The 19,812-nt window shown below is 46.2% G+C and overlaps 1 protein-coding gene across 1 annotated transcript; it reads left to right on the forward strand.

Annotated features, from left to right (window-relative positions):
• Positions 1-1,495: 1,495 nt before the first annotated feature.
• CRIPTO (cripto, EGF-CFC family member) lies at positions 1,496-4,677 on the forward strand. The gene is made up of 6 exons (XM_061195321.1): positions 1,496-1,530; positions 2,323-2,375; positions 2,458-2,592; positions 3,053-3,167; positions 3,252-3,361; positions 4,565-4,677. The coding sequence occupies exons 1-6, from the start codon at positions 1,496-1,498 to the stop codon at positions 4,675-4,677; spliced, it is 561 nt and encodes a 186-aa protein (XP_061051304.1).
• Positions 4,678-19,812: the final 15,135 nt, after the last annotated feature.

Consider the following 19,812-nt stretch of genomic DNA (forward strand, 5'->3'; position numbering starts at 1 on the left):
AATCTTTGGTCACTTAGTCCTGGAGAATAAGGAACAAGGGTGAAGCCTATAGAAAAACTAATCCTCAGTCTCGATACACATCAACAGCTTTCTCCATCAGCAGCAAGCTAAGCTAAGCTAATGGTAGAAGTCAGGCATAGTAATAATTAAGAAATATATTGGGGGGAATTCCCTGGCAGTCCAGTGGTTAGGACTACATGCTTCCACTGTTGGGGTCATGGGTTTGATCCCTGGTTGGGGAACTAAGATACCACCAGCCTTGTGGTGTGGCAAAAAAAAGAGAAAGAAATAGATTTGGAACAATGCTGAGTTGCTGACAGTCCCTAGTTACAGTCTCATTTCCTCAGTTACAGGTTAATTCCCGTGTTGTTGGGGGCAGGGCGGAGAAGGGATGGAAGAGGCCACACTGTGGGCGCTGGGAGACTGTTAAAATGCAGTGAAACCCAGTGGCAAGGCTGAAATGGCCTCCCAGGCCGGACTGCCATGTTTCCAGAACTTTCTCCTAGAGCAGGCCTGGCACCCCGATGCGCAGGCCACCAAGAAGGCGCGGGCCCTGGACGCACACTCGCACCTCCCTGCCCGCCTCCCCTCGCCCCACACCCCACCCCTGGCGCCGGCTCCGCTTCCTTCCAGTCTCGCTTGCAAATTCAGGTGCTCCTGGAATTTACACCCACTCACTCCTGAGAGGGAAGGAACCCCCTCCTGACCCTGAACTTCTATTTGGACTACCTGCTTCCTCGCCTCTCCCTCCCACCCGCTGAGAAACACCCTTCTCGATCACCTGAGTCCGCCTGGGGCGGAGCACGGGCTCAACACACCTTTCTTGGAAAACCAAAGATGAAAGCAAATTTCGGGAAATAAAACTTTTCAATAAAATATCAAACGCCTTGGGAGAACCATACATGGTGTTCAGGTTTTCCCGATTACAGCAATACTTTCCACCACTCCTCCAACTTGGAATCACCACCCCGATAAGAGTAATTGGTTTGCTCTTTTTTTTTTTTCTTTCTTTCTTTCTTTCAAAGAGTAAATCTGATCTTTTTAACTCGAAACTAATGATAGAGACATTAGGGCTAATTAACAACAGTTTTACAAGAATGGCCTTTTCCATTCTTTGTTTGGCCGCTTCACCGCCTCTCACCTCCACCCCCGAGTGTTTAAGCATTGTAATGCGAATGGCCCTCCGCCTCCCCGCCCACCAGAGGGCTGTCCCCGCCACCCAGGGGTTTGTGGCCGAGGAAGGAGAATCTCCCTGAAGGTTTTAGTCAAAGCGTTTATTAGGACCGACCTGTCTGAGGAACACCCCAGTTTCTTCCGACATCCTGGCTCCTGCTTCTGAGACCTTCTAGGGAGACCATATTTCTCATCTGGGATATTTTTCTCTTTAAATGCCCATTTTCACTTCAAGAAATTAACGTTTTCCTTTGGGTGTTTTGGCAATGACTGCGAATTAAAGCCAGGCTAATATCTTTTTCTTTCTAAATTGTTAGGAGCCATGGACCAAAGAAAGATGGAGCGCTTTTCTTCCAGGTATGAACCAATCTTGAGTGTGAGCTTTTGATTACTAGTTTCCCAGCTTAGGAAACATGTCCTACACCTCTCTGTTGTTTGAGTTCATCTCGTTCAAACCTTAAAGAGCTGCCAACAGTGCTGCTGTTTTTCCAAAAGACCTGGAACTTAAAGTTGCATCCACCTTTGCTATTGGCTTTTAACATCTTCAAACGGGTTATTGGCTCTGCCTCTGAAATGACTAGTGTTTTCCTACTCTTTTGTTAGAAAAGGTCAATATTACAACGAAATTAAGAAACTGCTTCTGAGAAGGTTAAAGGTATAGGCAGGTTTTCAATATTTGGGAACCGTTAAGAATAATGGGAAATTTTTTTAAACCTTGAATATCTTTTAAATGACTGGTTTAAATGAAATAGTTTGTAAAATGTGATTCATAAATTACATAGAATGTCATCCAGGCATTTAAAATTCCTATATGAAAACTATGTGCAGGAGAAAAAACATATGTGAAATAGAAGATAAAAGATTTATACCTACTTAAAATTATGTGCATATGAGGACAGAGCCTAAGAAGTAATAATACGTGTTGGAAAGAGTTGGAGATTAGGTGAACTTTATTCTCATCATCTTTCTTTGTGTTGTTACATGAATTAGTCAGCCATTTTAAAAGAAAGGAAAAGAAAAAAAGGAAAGTGGTGCTCTACGATTTCTCCCTAGTGGTCTGTGGTCCTGTGATGAGAAGACCCAGGTGTTAACTCAAAGGGATTTTATTTGCTTTGTTTTGCTAATGGAGGTCTGATTTCCTCTTCCTAGTGTGATTTTGATCCTGGCCTTTTCCAGAGCATTTGAACTGGGATTAGTCACTGGTAAGAGACTTTGTTTTTTTGATCACTAGCAATTTTCACGTGGCCTGAAATACAGATGCAAGGAGTTAATTTTGTTATTCAGGATTGGGCCACTGTGAACTTGCCCGTCCGTCACAGGGAGACCTGGCCTTCAGAGACGACGGCCTTCAGTCCCGGGAGGAGCCTGCAATTCGTCATCGGCCTTCCCAGTTTGTACCATCCACGGGAATCCAGAACAGTAAGACGTACCTGCCTTAGATCTACAGTGCGGTATTGCTATCCTGGTCCTTCACATGTTTCCTGAGTATCTTTTAGACCCTCTTTCACCTAAGAGAGTGGGCACCTGATTCTGGAGCTGGGCAGATGAATAGTTGGACTGGTTTTGATTCTGGGGGCCAGACAGGCATTGTGTACTTCACCTCCGCAGAATGCAGCTTCCCTCACCTGATCCCACTTCATGCTGGGGACTCCAGGTACCACCACTGGCTTATGCATGAAAAAAGATTTCTCTGATCAAAAGCACAGGTAGCCAAAGGAACACTAAAAAGGAGAGTCTTATTCTGTGAGGTTTACAATGTTTATAGACATCTGTCAACACTTTGGGGAGATTAAGTCCTTACCGCCATATTAACCTTGGCTTACGGGAACTCAGCTTTTCAATCCTTCCACCCTCTCAGCCACCTTTTCTTACATTTCAGGTAAGGAGCTAAACAGAACCTGCTGTCTGAATGGGGGAACCTGCATGCTGGGGTCCTTTTGTGCCTGCCCTCCCTCTTTCTATGGACGGAATTGTGAGCATGACATGCGCAAACAGTAAGCCACTGAAAGGGGCTGGGGGTGGAGAGGAGAGGGAAGGAGAGGTGGGGATTTAAACTCCGCATGTCCGTTCATCCTCAGGAACTGTGGGTCTGTGCCCCATGACACCTGGCTGCCCAGGAAGTGTTCCATGTGTAAATGCTGGCACGGCCAGCTCCGCTGCTTTCCTCAGCCGTTCCTACCTGGTTGTGGTAAGTGGAGGGTTGCCTCTTTTGCCCTCTCAGGTTAGTTAGTTGCCTGTGGACACTTAATTAACAGGGTCTCTCCTCTTACCTCATGGCTTGCTGAAGACTGGCAGCCAAAGCTCTGCTTGTAAAAGCATCGAGGACTCCAGATGGGATGGTCGCCCTGGTGTCCTTGATATTTACTTCCTCAATATGTAGCCAGTTGTGCTGCCTTTCAGGTGGAGAGTTATTTCAAGTCTATTTGACGTTCTACAGTATGTGAAATTCTATAGAGGCAAATAAACAAGAAAAGACTTGGCCTCTTAAACATGAAGAGACACTCTCTGGTGTTCCTTTCTTTGGGCAGGGAGACCCAGACAGGCTCCAGGGGGGCAGCTCAGTTAGTGCCCACCCCACAGCAGGGTTGGGGGCATCCAACTCCAATTACTGCCCTTAAATTCCACCAGAGGAATTGACCCCACTCTCCTTTCTTAGGAACTTCTTCAGGGATCCTAAAAGGCCCCTCTAGGGCGCCCCCTGGTGATTGGTCTCATAACCCTTTCACCTCATTGATTTTTACTGATTTGAGGAAAACAATGACAAGGGCAGGGACCTAGAAGAGAACAAGAGGAAAGGGTTTGCTCCCTACCCCAACCTGAGCCAGATTTCTAGGGCCAACTTAGTTCAGAGGCCTCTCCTACTTCTGACCCTGCAGATGTCAGAAATTGAAAATGTTCAACAAATTGAAAATGAAAACAAATGCTTCATTGAGGACAAGATGGGACCCCAATCCAGGCAGGGATTGTCTTTTCCTTTTGCATTGGGTATCAGGCCCAGGATAGGCGACTGGAAGGTGTGGCTGGAATGGCTGGATAGTTGGGTACCATATTTTCTCCCTGGAACTCGGGACGCAAAATGTGCTGTCTCCTTAGCATCAGAGCCTAACCAAGTTCTGCCACATGCCAGCAATTATAGGCGTCACCGGCTGGGATAGGTTACCAGGTGTGAGAGCATGTATCCAGGGAAGATCAAGTTAACAGTCTGTCAAAATATTTTCTCGGGGGAGTCTAATTGCACATAATCGGTACTATTGATCCCATAAGCACATTGTACTCATCAAATCTTGGGCCCTAACTACTTTTGGGTTCGTGTAGATGTGCCACGTGTGTGGGCAACAGGATGAAGTGCCAGAGGGATTTCCTTTAATGACCAAGTGTCCCTACCTTCCAGATGGCCATGTGATGGATGAGCACCTCACAGCTTCCGGGACTCCAGAATTAACACTGTCTGCATGTGCTCTTATGCTACTTGGCATCTGCCTTGCTATACAAAGTTATTATTAACCCACATTTGTGTGCAGCATTTGCCATGCAGGTTTCATGACCTTTAAAGGCTGTCTCTCCAATGTCCCAACTGAGAGATGATCATTTGTTAGTAGCCTTGAAATGGTGAATAGATTTCCTTATGGTCCCTAACATTTCCTTAAAGTACCAACTACTTTCCTCTTCCCTGCCCTCTCCAAAAAACTACTTTAAAAAAAAAAAAATGCCATATCTTGTTCCCAAGTCCTGTGTTTCTTGATACATGTAACTCTACCAAGGGCTTAATAATAGTTTCCTTTAAACAATTAAATTCTACCTTCAGATTATTAAAGGTTACTCCCAATGTGGAACTGAGCATAAAGCATCGAATAGAGTTGTGATCAGAATCAATTAAGATAGTATCTTAAGGGCTTCCCTGGTGGCGCAGTGGTTAAGAATCCTCCTGCCAATGCAGGCGACATGGGTTCAAGCCCTGGTCCTGGAAGATCCCACATGCCGCAGAGCAACTAAGCCTGTGTGCCACAACTACTGAGCCCAGGTGCCACAACTACTGAAGCCTGCGCGCCTAGAGCCCAGGCTCCGCAATAAGAGAAGCCACCTCAATGAGAGGCCCACGCACCGCAACGAAGACCCAATGCAGCCAAAAATAAACAAAATAAAATAAATTAATTTTTAAAAAAGATAGTATCTTGAAAATGAAAGGAAAGGAAGCATTTGTAAGGGGAGCAAAGGAGAAGGGAGGGGGCAGACATCAGAGGTGAGAGACAGGATGCTGGAGTAATGGAAATGTGTGTGTATCGCTGAGAGACTAGGTAGAAAAGTGGGAGCAAATGAGAGATTTGAGAAAATAAAATGCATTACTTGATTGATCAGATGGGTACAGAGAAGCAGATTAAAAAGATAAGTTGAAGGGCAAGTTTCTATCATCAGTAGGAAGCTGTATAAGACGAGGACACCTGTTTTCTCAAGGATTTGGAAAGAGAATAAAGTTTCCTTGAAAAAAAATGATATCTAAATTCCCTCAATGTATTAAGAGTGCTTAATACATTATGATTTCTCCATACTATGCAATTATTTTAACAGTGGTAAAAGAGAAAATGTTCACAATATATCTAGTTGTAAGCCAGGTGATAAAACTATACATTGTAAAGCCCATTTTAAAAATATGTATCTGGTGTATCTGGTCTGCCCAGTAAAAGTGGGAAGTACGTTGACCAATGTGTGAACTGTGGTTATTTCTAGGTGGTGGGATTTTTCCTCTGCACTTCTCTGTTTTCCACGGTGAGGGCGTATTTTTGTTTTCATATGGAACGAGATGACTACAACAGGCTTAAAACTGAGGAAACTGGAAGAGCCAAGAGCTCAGAGTGGTGCCCAGTTTTGTTTCTGGCTTTAGTGTGTGTGTTCTGCTGTGAGGGACAAGATTTGGTTCCGTTATTTATGTACTGCTGGATCCATAATTCATGTTTTTCCAAATTAATGCCCTGCAGATGGAAAATTCCAAATGAGTGGAATTTTTTTTTTCAATGTCCAGTGACAGAAGGTGAAAATGGGATAGGCAGAGAAGCAGTGAGGGATACCCCAGAGAGCTCAGAGTGTGAGGGTGGGCCACCCAGTGGGGAGGGCTGTTCTGTCCACTTACTGGCAGTGGGGCCCAGTTTCCCAGTTTGAACCGGGTTAGTCCCTACACCACAGTGTTGTTAGAATGAAGTGAACAAAATAAAACACTAGCACAAAAAGTTTCTCAAAAAATGTCACATTTCTTCTCTTTCTACCTTCCTATTTACCACAAAGTAGTGTAAAACATTTTTTAGCCCAGAAATGGAAAAAAAATTTTTTTAAAAACTTCAGAGTATTGAAAGAAGGCTTCTCATTTGCTTGCAACTACTGTAATCCCTAACCACACTGTGGGCAAGGCTGGACCGTGTTTTCCAAAGTTGGGCATTCACACTCTACCTTATACGGGCCACATCACCTGTGCTTAATTTTTTTCTTTACATCAACTCATTTGTGTATTGCAGTAAAATATACATAACATAAAACTTATCGTTTCAACCATTTTTAAGTATAAAGTTCAGTGGCATTACGTACATTCACATTGTTGGGCAACCATCACCACCATCCATTTCCACAACTTTTTCATCTTTTCGAACTGAAACTCATTAAACACTAACTCCCCATTCCTCCTCCCCACAACCCCTGGCAACCACTAGTCTACTTTCTGTGTCCATGAATTTATTCTAGACACTTCACATAAGTAGAGTCATATATATCCTTTTGCAACTGGTATATTTCACTTAGCATACTGTCTTCAGGTTCATCCATGTTGTAGCATGTGTCAGAACTTCATTCCTTTTAAAGGCTAAATAATATTGCATTGTATGTATATGCCACATTTTGTTATCCATCCATTAATGGCATTTGGGTTGTTTCCACCTTTTGGCTATTGTAAATAATGCGCTATGAACATTGGTGTATAAATATCTCTTCTAGTTATTGCTTTCTGTTCTTTGATCTATATACTCACAAGTGGAATTGTTGGATCAAATGGTAATTCTATGTTTTAATTTTGTGAAGAACCACCATACCGTTTCTCATAACAGCTGCACCATTTTGCATTCCCACCAGCAGTGCCCAAGGGTTCCAATTTCCCCACACATCCTCACCAACACTCACTGCTTTCTGGGCTTTGCTTTTATTCTTTCAAAACAGCTATCATAGTGGGTGTAGAGTAGTATCTTACATGGTTTTGATTTGCATTTCCCTAATGACTGGTGATGTTGAACATCTATCCACTTAAGTGCTTTTTACTCATCCCAAACAATAGCATTTGTGAAGCCCTGGATAATTTACACCAGTCTTAAAATTAAAAAAAAAATAATGAATAATAATAACGTTCACCTGTGTGTCATCTAAGATCATGAACCAGAGGTACATTTTGGGAAATGGTGTGCAAGGGGATGCAAAAGACTCTAGATTCTACCCTCAAAAGCCTTACAGACTTCTCAAAGCAAAGTGTCCACATGGGAACCAATAAAGACACACCTGGGTCCACACCGACTGGAAAGCATTTTGGCCTTTGACCCTGTTACTCCATGTGGGTGGACTTGCCCTGGGTCACTCAAATCACTGTTGCTGACCTAGAGGCCTGACATCAGAGAAGGGTTTATTGCACAAGGACTCAACCTTAACCTTGGAATATGACCACCTTTAAAATACCATCTTTAGAAAGAATTTTTAATGACATGAAATGTATAAAACACAATGTCAGGTGAGAAAGGCAGGGCACAGTGTGGCCTTAACCAGAATTCTTAAAAGGTAGGAAACAAGGGAATACTGAAGTGGTCATTTCCAAGTAGGGGGATTATGAGTAACTTTTCAGCCTATTTTCTAAGCTATCTACAATTGCATATAATTGATTTTATAACTGGGAAATTAAGGTTTTATAAAGAGTAAAGGCAAGCTTTCTTTATGATGTTTGTATTTGTGAGGTTACAAATAATCCTAGTGAGGTCCACGGAGGTGTTCATGGGAGAGTGAGGCAGTTAGCCAGGGACAACTATGAAATTACAAGGAAAGAAAATCAACTTCAAGATGAATGGCTAGATGGAGAAGAGTTGTCTCTTTTTCAGTGAAAATGATGACAGAATGATGCTATGATGATGTCAATAAATAAAAGGAAACAGTGTAGGGGAAAATGGTTGCTCTGGGATGAGTCTTAGGTTCCCAGGAAGCTGCACTGTTGGTGTGCAGGAGGGGATTCCTGGGGGGAGCTCCCGGGAATAACACTTGAAGGGAGAAGGGAGCTGCCTCCGGGAAGGAGAAGTTAATTGCGATGTTGCAGCACAGCAGCGATGCTACGTGTAACGGAGGCCTCGGCTGATGCCATGGGAGCTCCAGGGCTGGTTGACCCTTCAGAGCCATTCCCAGGTGAAGCAAGGGGCTGGGCCTTTGGACTCCTGAGTCAACAAGTCAGTATGGAGGTTCCTCAAAAAACCAAAAATAGAGTTGCCATATGATCCAGCAATCCCACTCCTGGGCATATATCCTGAGTAAACCATACTTCAAAAAGATACACGCACCCCTATGTTCATAGCAGCACTATTTACAATAGCCAAGACATGGAAACAACCTAAATGTCCATCGACAGATGAATGTATAAAGAAGATGTGGTACATATACACAACGGAATACTACTCATAAAAAAAAAACAGAACAATGCCATTTGCAGCAACATGGATGGACCTAGAGATGATCATATTAAGTGAAGTCAGAAAGAGAAAGACAAATACCATATGATCTCACTTATATGGAATTTAAAATATGACACGAACTTATTTATCTACGAAGCAGAAACAGGCTCACAGATGTAGAGAATAGACTTGTGGTTGCCAAGGGGGCAGGGTGGGGGAGGGATGGATTGGGAGTTGGGATTAGCAGATGCAAACTATTATATATAGAATGGATAAACAACAAGGTCCTACTGTATAGCACAGGGAACTATATTCAATATCCTGTAATAATCCATAATGGAAAAGAAAAAAAAAAATGTAACACCCACCTTGGCAGAGATAGAGCTGTGCCTGTATAATACCAGTATCTTGCATGGGGGGGGGGTGGTGAACACAATCTGCGCCTCCACCCCTCCTCCCCCTCCCACTTTTCCTATCTCCCCACCCCCACTCCAACTACTGTGGGGGAAGGAAAACTCTGTGAGCTGAATCCCCCCACAGGTCTCTCATAGATCCCATAATACTCCAACACCCTGATTTGTTTTCATGTCTGTCTCCCCCACTGGTCTGTCAGCATCCTCAGCCCCTGGGTGCCAACCTCCAGGGACCCTAGAGCTGGTCTGTGGATGCTGTAGATGGAGGAGGGAGGACAGGAGAGGGAGGGAGGGAGAAGGAGGAGGGAAGGAAGGAGGGAAGAAGAGGGGGAGGAAGGCAGGAAGGGAGCTGGTTCCTTATCTTCTCGTTTCTCATTAATGGCTGTGTTAAAGACAATTAAAACTTCTTGAGACCATCTCCTACATCCCCACATAGAGGGAAGATGATAAAGAGAGGAAGAACAAGGCAGCCTGCTGTTTGACAAAACTGTCATCAGCATGGTCTGGGGCTCCTTCAGAGGAGAGGGTCCTCTCCAGTTCTGCTTGCTTCCAGGAGCCTCGGCATCTCCCAGCAGACTTGGGCAACTTTACCCACTTTGTCAACTCTGAGAAAGAAAGGAAGAAAGAAAGAAAGAAAGGAAGGAAGGAAGGAAGGAAGGAAGGAAGGAAGAAAGAAAGAAAGAAAGAAAGAAAGAAAGTGAGAGAGAGAGCGAGGGAGGGATGGAGGGAGGGAGGGAGGGGGAGAGAGAGAGAGAAAGAAAGAAAGAGAAATGAAAGCAGAAGAGGGAGCTCACAAATCTTCTCCTAAGTGATACAGCGCTTCTAAGCCACACAATTATGTCTTATGCTCAATGTGTGATGTAAACGAACCCATCACAGATTAGTCCCAGTTGCACAGGGAGCCCTCCATGCACTAGGAATCAAAAGACAAGGGAGAGGGCTTCCCTGGTGGTGCAGTGGTTGAGAATCTGCCTGCCAATGCAGGGGACACGGGTTAGAGTCCTGGTCTGGGAAGATCCCACATGCCGCGGAGCAACTGGGTCCGTGAGCCACAACTACTGAGCCTGCGCGTCTGGAGCCTGTGCTCCGCAACAAGAGAGGCCGCGATAGTGAGAGGCCCGCGCACCGCGATGAAGAGTGGCCCCCGCTTGCCACAACTAGAGAAAGCCCTCGCACAGAAACGAAGACCCAACACAGCCAAAAATAAAATTAAAAAAAAAAAAGACAAGGGAGAGATTATCTACTGTAATTCCAAATCATTCCGGTTTGTTTTTATTTGGAAAAAGAAAAAAAAAAGCCATAATAAATCATGTAATCAATGTCAATCAGAAAAACTGACATTATTATAGGATTTACCAGACCAGCCCATCAAAATAAAACCCATGTGCTATGAAAAGAAAATCAAATCTTGTTTGGTATTGTGAAAAGTAAGATGTTCATTTTTCTATAGTACTTGGATATTTGGATAAAGGGTGTTTCCCCCTCTAAAGTGTGTCCCGGTTGTACAAATGCATCAGTTATAAACAGAAATGTCAACAGTCCCACCAGACAAAAGATGGTTAGATCCTTTGCATAAGACCCTTGCCTTGAAACTTCGGCTCTCTCTCCACTCACAGCTGCTGAGTCTTGGCTCCATCTCTGTCAGCACAGGCACAGCCTAGCCAAGGGTCAGTGTCATCCCCAAGTCCAAGACTCCACCGTCTCTGGGCAGGGGAAGGAGGAGGGAAGTCCACAGAGGGAGATAAGACTAATTGCTTTGTAACTCCATGAGCCCCTAAAAGCCCGAAGTGAGAAGCATCAGGCGATTGCAACGGGTGATGTGCCCTCCAGCCTGGGAAATGCATGGAAGCTTACTCTTTTCTCTGCAAGAGTCACTCAGAGCAGCTCTTTGAAGCTAGTTCTGAATTCAGCTGTGCCTCATCTCACTTCTTAGGAGAGGGAATAACAGCTGCCGGGTGTGTGCTGGTCTGCAGGGCAAGCAAGCACACCTAGTGTGCAGAGTTGGAAAGACTGCACCTTCTCCCCATATGGCCATGTTACCAGTCCCCAGCCTCCTTCCAACTTGAAACTGCTAGGTGGGCAGACCTGACTGATGTTCTTTGAGATGGATGTGGTCCTTCCCTTGGCGTCTGTCAATCACTGGGGCAGGTGCTCTCACTGGGAAGCAAGTTGTTCCAACCGCCCATTGAAAAATGGCCAAAAGGAGGTTCAGAGCCATAGGTAGCTCAACAGATACATACATACACCCATTCAAGCGTGCTCCTGTAGATCATGTAGCGGCTCAGATAATTTTTTTGAAGGGCCAGTTTCCCCTTTGGACCTGGAAGAAATCAAGTGAGCCCTTTCCTGGCACACAGGGAGAAAAGCCTCCTTCTTGGGTGGGGCCTCTGCTGGGAAGAGGAGGAGTGGTGAGAAAGAAGGGCCTTTAAACAGGATGGAGAAGAGCAGGAAACCGCAGACACACCTTTTCAGGCTGCCAAGAGCTGGCCATCCAAACCTTGGTCTTTTTCCCAACACAGTGGGTTTGGACTCTGACAGCCTAGAAGCAAGTCTCAGCCCCGCCCATTGCCAGCAAGTCGCCTTAAAGGCCTGTGCCTCCACGTGCTGTGGGCAGAATGAGGGTCCGGGCAGTCTGTTCATCGTTGTCCCCGTGGTACTGGTGCCAGCATGTAAATGGTGCTCAAGAAATTTTTGGAAGGGGGTGGGGGAGGTCCTACCACCATGCTTCCCAGTAATCACCTCTCTTCCTGTAAGTCTCTTCCAAATATTTCCCCTGGGCTGCCTTGCCGCATCGTGTGCTAAACACTCCTCGCCAAACCACAGGGCAGTGCTGAGCACGTGGCCTGGTTCTAAAGCAATGGCTTTAGAAAGTAGGCAGATTAAAGGGGGGATAGTGGCAGGGGGGTGGTGGTGGGATGAACTAGGAGATTGGGATTGACATATATACACTAATATGTATAAAATGGGTAACTAATAAGAACCTGCTGTATAAAAAAATAAATAAAATAAAATTCAAAAAAAAAGTAGGCAGATTAGGTTCTCATTTTAATTGGATTATTAAGAGGATTGTATCCCTTTCTACTTTCCTTCCTTTTGTTTATTTATTCTTCTGCAGTTGTTTTGGCAAAACATTTGAGTTCAATCCCCACAGAGCAGTGCTGAGTAACTTGAGTTCACACCTCAGGGCAACTCATTCAGCTCCCAGCGTCCTTCTGCTCCACTCCTGAGCCGGACACGTGGCGTGGCAGGAGGTGGCCAGGCTCACCCAAGCCTTTCTGTGCCCCACCTCCACCTCGGGAGACATTTGGATTAAAATCCAATAGCTGATTTCCCTGAATATGTCAGGGGTAGCTCACTCTTTGTTGCTCTTGCCTGAAAACAATGTTTGCACCTGCCCAAGGTGGTGGCCCCAGCAGGTAGAGTGGTTCATCCTTCCCCAAGGTGAGGGCAAAGACCAGGCCCACCTCCTGGCTCCCAGGCTGGAGGCAGGAGGAACAGCAGCTGCCTGGGACTCCACTCTCTGCCCCAGCTGGCCTCTTCTGACCCACCAGGATAGCAGCCCTGTGTCCCGGAGCCTGAAAGCCCAGCCATTCCCTCCCTGAACTCAGCACCCCAACTGTGGGCTCCCCCACTTTGACGTGAATGGGGTTCCCCTCAATGAGGGCTCACCCTCACCATTTGGGGCCCCACTGAGAGGTTTTCTTTTCAGAGACCCCTGGCCTCTCTAAGGTCACCCCTCCTGACACCTTCCATCACAAGGTCTTTCTCATCCTAGTGTTGGTTCATTGTCGTCATACTTACTTGTGTGTTGTCTGTGTTGCTCCACAAGGACAGGGATTTGAGTTCCATGGGGCTGAGATCTCTTGTGCTTTGTTCACTGCTGTATCTAGAAAAATGCTTAGCACATAGTAATGTAACCAAGCAGGACCCTATGGGGCCTTCCCAGTACAGACCCCCCGCATGTCCTCCACCTGCCTCTTGTTTGTAGTAAAACTTTAGGCTCCCAGGCCTTCCCCGAGTTCCAAAGAATAAATTTAATCAGAGAAGTGAGAAAATGCAGAAACAAAGGAAAACAGTCAAGCAAGACAAAATAATAATAGTTTAGCCATTAAACAGTCAGGGAACTTTAGTTCCTTCTCAAGGGCTATAGATAGTATTCTGAGCCATGTCCTTTGAGCTGTTTTGCAGACATTGAAAACCTCACCAGGGGGAAGAAGTTAACTCTATGCTGACTACCAGCATATAGACCCTAGACCCATAGGAACCAGAAGGTTGATGATGTTGACTCCCAATTACCTCACCACCAACCTATCAGAAGAATGTCCATGAGCTGACCACACACCCCTCAACCCTCTCCCTCACCCTGTCTTTAAAAACCTTTCCCTGGGGCTTCCCTGGTGGCGCAGTGGTTGAGAATCTGCCTGCTAATGCAGGGGACACGGGTTCGAGCCCTGGTCTGGGAAGACCCCACATGCCGCGGAGCAGCTGGGCCTGTGAGCCACAACTACTGAGCCTGCGCATCTGGAGCCTGTGCTCCCAACAAGAGAGGCCGCGATAGTGAGAGGCCCACGCACCACGATGGAGAGTGGCCCCCGCTTGCCGCAACTAGAGAAAGCCCTCGCACAGAAACGAAGACCCAACACAGCCAAAAAAATTTTTTAAATTAATTAATTAATTAATTAAAAAAAAAAAAAAAAACCTTTCCCTGAAAGCCTTTGGGGAGTTTGGGTTTTTAAAGCACTAGCTGCCTAGACTCTTTGTTTGGCACCCTGCAATAAACGTTGCACTTTCCTTCATCACAAACCAGTGTCAGTAGATTGGCTTTACCGTGCAACGGCAAGTGGACCCAAGTTTGGTTCGTTAACAGTAGGTGACAAACAAATCATTGAAAGAGTAAGTGAAGGAACCCTGTCCCATATTGTTGTCTTGAAAGGTTTTGTGTTTGGGGCTCTTACTTCTTTAATCAGGGTTTCAGTTGTTTATTCAGCTACCTTATAAAACATTGTTAGGCCCCACCAGAGCCCTTAGCCAGCTGAAGGGGCAAGGCAGGTGGCCTAAGGTCATACTCAGAGTCACACGTTACCTTTCCTCCAGCTGCTGTCATGACAACGGTACAGCCGTGACTGAGCATCCACCAAGTCCCCTGGGACCCTGGAGAGGCCTGGACCAGGCACAGGTGAGGACTAAGGAAGTTGGCCAGATCCTGAGCCCGCCTGGCCTCCAGGGCTCGGTACTGCCTGCTGCTTCTGAGCTGAGTGGCTCAAGGTAACTGCTGGAGCTGCTGCTGTCACCTGCAGAGGGAAGATGAGATGTGCCCAGCAGGGAAAGTGCCTGGGGTTGCCATCGGTCATCGGTAAACCAGCTGTCCTTGTCTTTATCTTCATTGCACATAAAACCAGTCTTTATTAGGCAAATGCCATGGATAAAATGTGTGGTATCACAAATTTATAACCAGGCGTACAGCCAAGGAGGCATTCGGTCACCAAGGGGCCAGGCAGTGGTGACTGATCAGAGTTTCGAGTCTGTACTGCCTTGTATGGAAACTTTCTTAACAAGGCAAACCACCTCTAGAAACTCTGAACAGTGATGGGTTCGCTGTGGAGAAAAGCCAGTGGCTCCGTGACCGTGGACAGACATTAATTCTCTAGATCTCACTTTCCTTGTGTCTATACTGGGGATGATACCAATATCCACGATCGAAGGATTATTGTGAGGATGACGTGAGAGCAAGAGCAGGCAGGGGCCCCACTAGACTGAGTCCTGCACCCAGTAAGGACACAATGCCTCATTCAGAGCCACGACTCAGGACAGTGCAGGGCAGGGACTTCATGCCCAGCAATGCCCAGGATCCGCCTCCAATGCAAGAAACATGGGGGTGGGAGGAAGTGACTCAAAACCAAAAACCAGTTCACGAACCCTCTGTCCCTCCCTGGCCATGAGGCCCCGGGGCACATCACATCACTTCTCAATCTCTTACCAGTGAGTTGAGACCAGCTGACACACGGGCTCCCAAATCTCTGTGGCTCTGACTTTTTGTGTTTCTCAAACCGTTTGGAACTAAGTGCAAGATGGTTTCTGACTTGTCGCCCAAGAGCCCAAAGCCAACGCCAAGTGACCCCAAGTGACCTTCACAGACCCCTTTCTGCCTTCTCCCCAAGTTCCTGAACCTGACAAGCTTTCTCACTGCTTCCCAAGGCTTTTTTTTTCTTTCTGTTTCCTTCCTGACTTCTTCGGCTGCTCAACTTTCCTACTTGATGTGCTTTTCCCAAACTCTCATGTTAGCACCTTCATGGCCCCAACTCCTCTCATTGGAGTTTTCCATCCACATTACACTTTTCCCCCTTCTTTTTCAGAGTGAGATCGAGATGCTGTTCTCACCCTCGAGATCCTGTTTCAGCTCTTGGACTGCTCCTCACTTGAAGCGCCTGGTGTTTGGACCACATTCTAGGCGTCTCTGGTTCGTGCCGACTCCTTTAAGATGTGCCGTAAAATATGAACTAGAAGGGGATCAGCTGGCGAGTGGGTTTTGTGGTTTCCTTTTCCTTCTGTGGTCTGTAGTTCTCCCAGTCAGCTTTCTGTAGGTTTGCTGAACATGGCCTGGCAAACTGGGACCTGTGCTGGAGGACCAGAAGGAGCACCCTGGGGGTGAGGACCAGGGGCTGCTGTCCTAGCAGTGAGGTCCTGGAGCAAGTCAGTCCAGCCCCGCAGGCCCCTCCAGGTCCCCCAGGGTCACCAAGGCCCCTCTGGGCAGCAGATAGTTTGTCTCCTGTCAGGGAGAGACACGGTCTGAGCAGCTTGGACTTTGCCCCACACCTAGAGGAGAGGCAAGCCCCCCCCATGGCTTCTGGTCAACTGCCTTCACCTGGAAGTTTAGAGAATGAAGCCCAGATCCACTCCCTTCCCTGTGCATCTCAGGAGAACATGATGCCCAGATAGCCTTTGAGGTAGTGGTGTTACCCAAAAAAAGTGCAGAGAGGACAAGGAAGGCAGGACAAACATGTGTGTCACCATCTTCCCAGAATCCAGGGCTGCCGTCTGTATTCTTCAGGGCAAACTGACCACCCACCTACCTCACCACCCTGGTGTCTTGCCCAGACTGCACGGTGAGACTGGTCTCTTCATTCTCTGGGGCAGGTGAGGCCCAGGTACCTGAGGAAGTCCTGGTTTGCTCCTCCTCTAGGCCTTGCAATGTGATGGGAGATAAAGACAAATTATTTAAGTTCCTAACACCCTCTCTCCCCAGATATTTTAAGGTAGAACTTCATACACTAACTAATGAGAGTGTTCTTCATTTATTTATTCTTAGGGTCAGGGCTTTCTTTATGTGCCTGTTGCATTTTTCCTACTTCCCTTCTTTTTTAAAATTACAAAAAAACTTGTGCCTGCCCAACACTATTTGCAGTGCACGGTTGTACGCGAGGCAGGACGTGCAAGGCAGAGCGGGGAGGCTTCCGCAAGCTGTATGGACTCTACTCCTAGTGGATTTGGGTTTGCAGAGTGCTTTCACCACTTCCCCTGCCGTGTTGCTGCGGCAAACCCCGAGGAAGGGACCGTGGAAATAGGACAGGTGGTGCTCCTACCGCAGGTGAGCCCGACCCTCTGTTCACACACCACAGGGGCCTCTGCAGCTCTGCGAATCCGCAGTTCCCGGAGCTGGATTGAACCCCTGCCCAGGCTTCATCTGCCCAGTCCTGAGCCCACCCAACAAGTCACCAAACTGTGGCCCCTGATGGCTGGTGTGGGATCTACACTGGGTTGGCCCCCTGCCCCCATCTCAGCATAGAGGGTGATGGGCGTGTTCAGGGAGAGACCCAGAGGCGCTGGGATTCTGTGAAGCTGAGCGCAGCGAGGGTAAGGTGCATGGGCTTAAACACCCCCTCCCTACCCTGGGGCTCTCCTGACACATCTAACCATCCTTACCCTGCACTCAGGACAGAGGCTCCTGGAATTTTTATCTTTTGTGGGGTGTTTGGTTGGTTTCCAGCTCTTCACTGTCTCTGCAAAGATCATCCTTATGCCTGTATATTTGTGCACTTGTGTAATTGCTTTAGTGGAATTGTAAAAGTTGGACACGAACTACCAAATTATCCTTAAAAATATTTTTTTGATTATAAAATTAGGCCTTCTTATAAGTCTGTGGTGAAAATAAGTTCCTAGAGCCTTTGTTAGGACAACCTGGCGGGATTGCCCCCAATTTACGTGGGCTACACTTTGAATTTATCCCCCCCCAAAAGAATTGCACATGTACGTATAAAATTCTAGGAATAACCTAAATGCTTATAAATAAGGGAACGATTAAGCAGGTATCGTGTATCCATAACAAGGTATATGGTACATCTTAACATGTACCGGTTAAAAAAAGAGCATGAATCTATATGCATAGACTTGGAAAGAACTTAAGGGTAAAACATGTGTGTATAACATTGCACTTATATTTAAAAAGCCACATGTCTTATTTCTACATATATTTGTACATATACCTAGAAAAAGGACCAGGAGACACATCAAATTCAGGAGTGGTTGTACCTGAAAAGGAAAGCGGGATTGAGTTGGGGCAAAAGGATGTGGTGGTGAAGGGGGGCATTCATGTCTAATTCTAGGTATCTCTGTGTTCTTTCAACATTTTATACCAACACAACAAAACAAAAAACAAACAAAAAAAGCATGCATATATTACTTATTATAAAAATAAAGCAACTCATTAACCCTAATAAATTGATGTAATAGTATGTTTTTAAGCTAACTTTTCCACCAAATGACTCTGAAAGTGCCTGTTTTCCCACATCATCTCAACATTGGGCATCAGCCCTTTTAATCTTCAGCAAATACTTTAGCCTAATATTACATTATTATTGTCATTAGCATTGTTTGAAAATGAGGCTGAACGTCTTTTTGTGTGTTTATTGACTACCTGTATTTCTCCTTCATGTCCTTTGCCTAATTTTGTATTATATTATCTCTTAAGGATTTACATTAACCTTCTGTCTGTGTATATGTAGCCTCCAGGCCTGTGCTGCTTTTCTATTGGCTTTTTATCCCCACAATGCAGTGTAATAGAACAAATACTACTCATTGGGGCAATTCATTTAACCCCTCTGGTTCTTAATGTTCTCATAATTGCTTCTAATACTCATCCATCTATTGTGGGCTTACTCTGCTAGGAACTTTGCTAGAAAACTTGTACACACATGATCCCATTTGATGCTTTCAACGATAGTGTTGGGTAACTATTATTACCTCTATTTCACAGAAAAAGAAACTGAAACTCAGAGAGGGTGACTAACCTGCCCAAGACCACACAGCTGGTAGGTGAAGATAGATTCCAACACTGATTCCACATTCTAGGCCCTTAAATCCCATACTACATTATAACTCTTCATCCCCAGCCCCATCTCATCCCAAACATGTGAGCTTGGATCAAAGTAAATCTACTGTTACTGATTTTCTTTAAGCTAAAAAACATTTAGTAGGGGGGAAAAAAAACATGCTCACTATATGCAAAGCATTGTCCTAGGTGCCTGGGGCAAACACACCAGGACACACAAGACATAACCCCCACAGACCATGGTGCCCGTAGCCTGGGGTGTGAAGAGACAACTACACAAAGGGAAAAAGTACAGAGCAGGAGGTGCTGAGTATGGTGCAACTGGAAATAGTCAAGTTCACCATTCAAATCTGAAACAATAGTATTATCGCTCTGTGGGGTATAAAGCCCCATTTTATGCAGCAGGTCACATCTCATCACTACAGTGAGCACACCATTGACAGGAAATCCTGGAGAGCACAGGGTCCTGACTGTGGGTGGAGGGAGGTCCTCAGGTCCAACTGCTGGCATCACCACTGTGCAGAGGCAGCCCTGGCTGGGTGCTGGCTCACGGATCACCAGCTGCACTCCTGACAGAGAGCATCAGCACGCCGCTCCCCGCACACGTGTTCTCACTCACCCACATCCTGGGCGGGGAGTGGAGGAGGAGTTCCATCACACTGTTACCAGCCCGACCCCCCCTCCATGCAGCCAGCCTAGGGGCTTTTTAAATATAAGCTGATTTAGCATCAGCTCTCTAGCTGCTGCTCTGTGGGCCGCCTCCACCTTTCCCGAGCTGTACCCTTGAAACAGTAAGGACGTGCTTGGCAGGAGGTGCCTGGACTCAGCAGCCTCATTTTTAGTGTCTGGAAAGACCTCATAAAATCCTTGCCCAAAATAATCTTCCCCATGCCACTGCCAGAAAATCTTCCCCTACTCTCATTTTTCTTTAGAGGATGACAGGGAAGACTGGCGAAAATGCTGGTGTAATCCAGGCAGCTCACTCACTGGCACCCCCTCCCTGCCAAGTAAGAACAGCTTCTCCGAAGGTGATGGAATATGGATCAGATTCATAAAGGGGTGGAAAAGGTCAGGCCAAGAGAGACACAAGCCCAGGCCCTGTCAATTTCACTACTCTTATCTTCTGCAAGGCATGTTTCTAAATGAGGTTCTTAAAGGTAAACCTCCAGGGGGACAGATAAATGCATCACAAAGCGGGCCCGTGGTCCTGACCACATGAAGGCAT

The sequence above is a fragment of the Eubalaena glacialis genome, chromosome 7 (genome assembly GCF_028564815.1).
Source record: "Eubalaena glacialis isolate mEubGla1 chromosome 7, mEubGla1.1.hap2.+ XY, whole genome shotgun sequence".
Lineage (NCBI taxonomy): Eukaryota > Metazoa > Chordata > Mammalia > Artiodactyla > Balaenidae > Eubalaena > Eubalaena glacialis.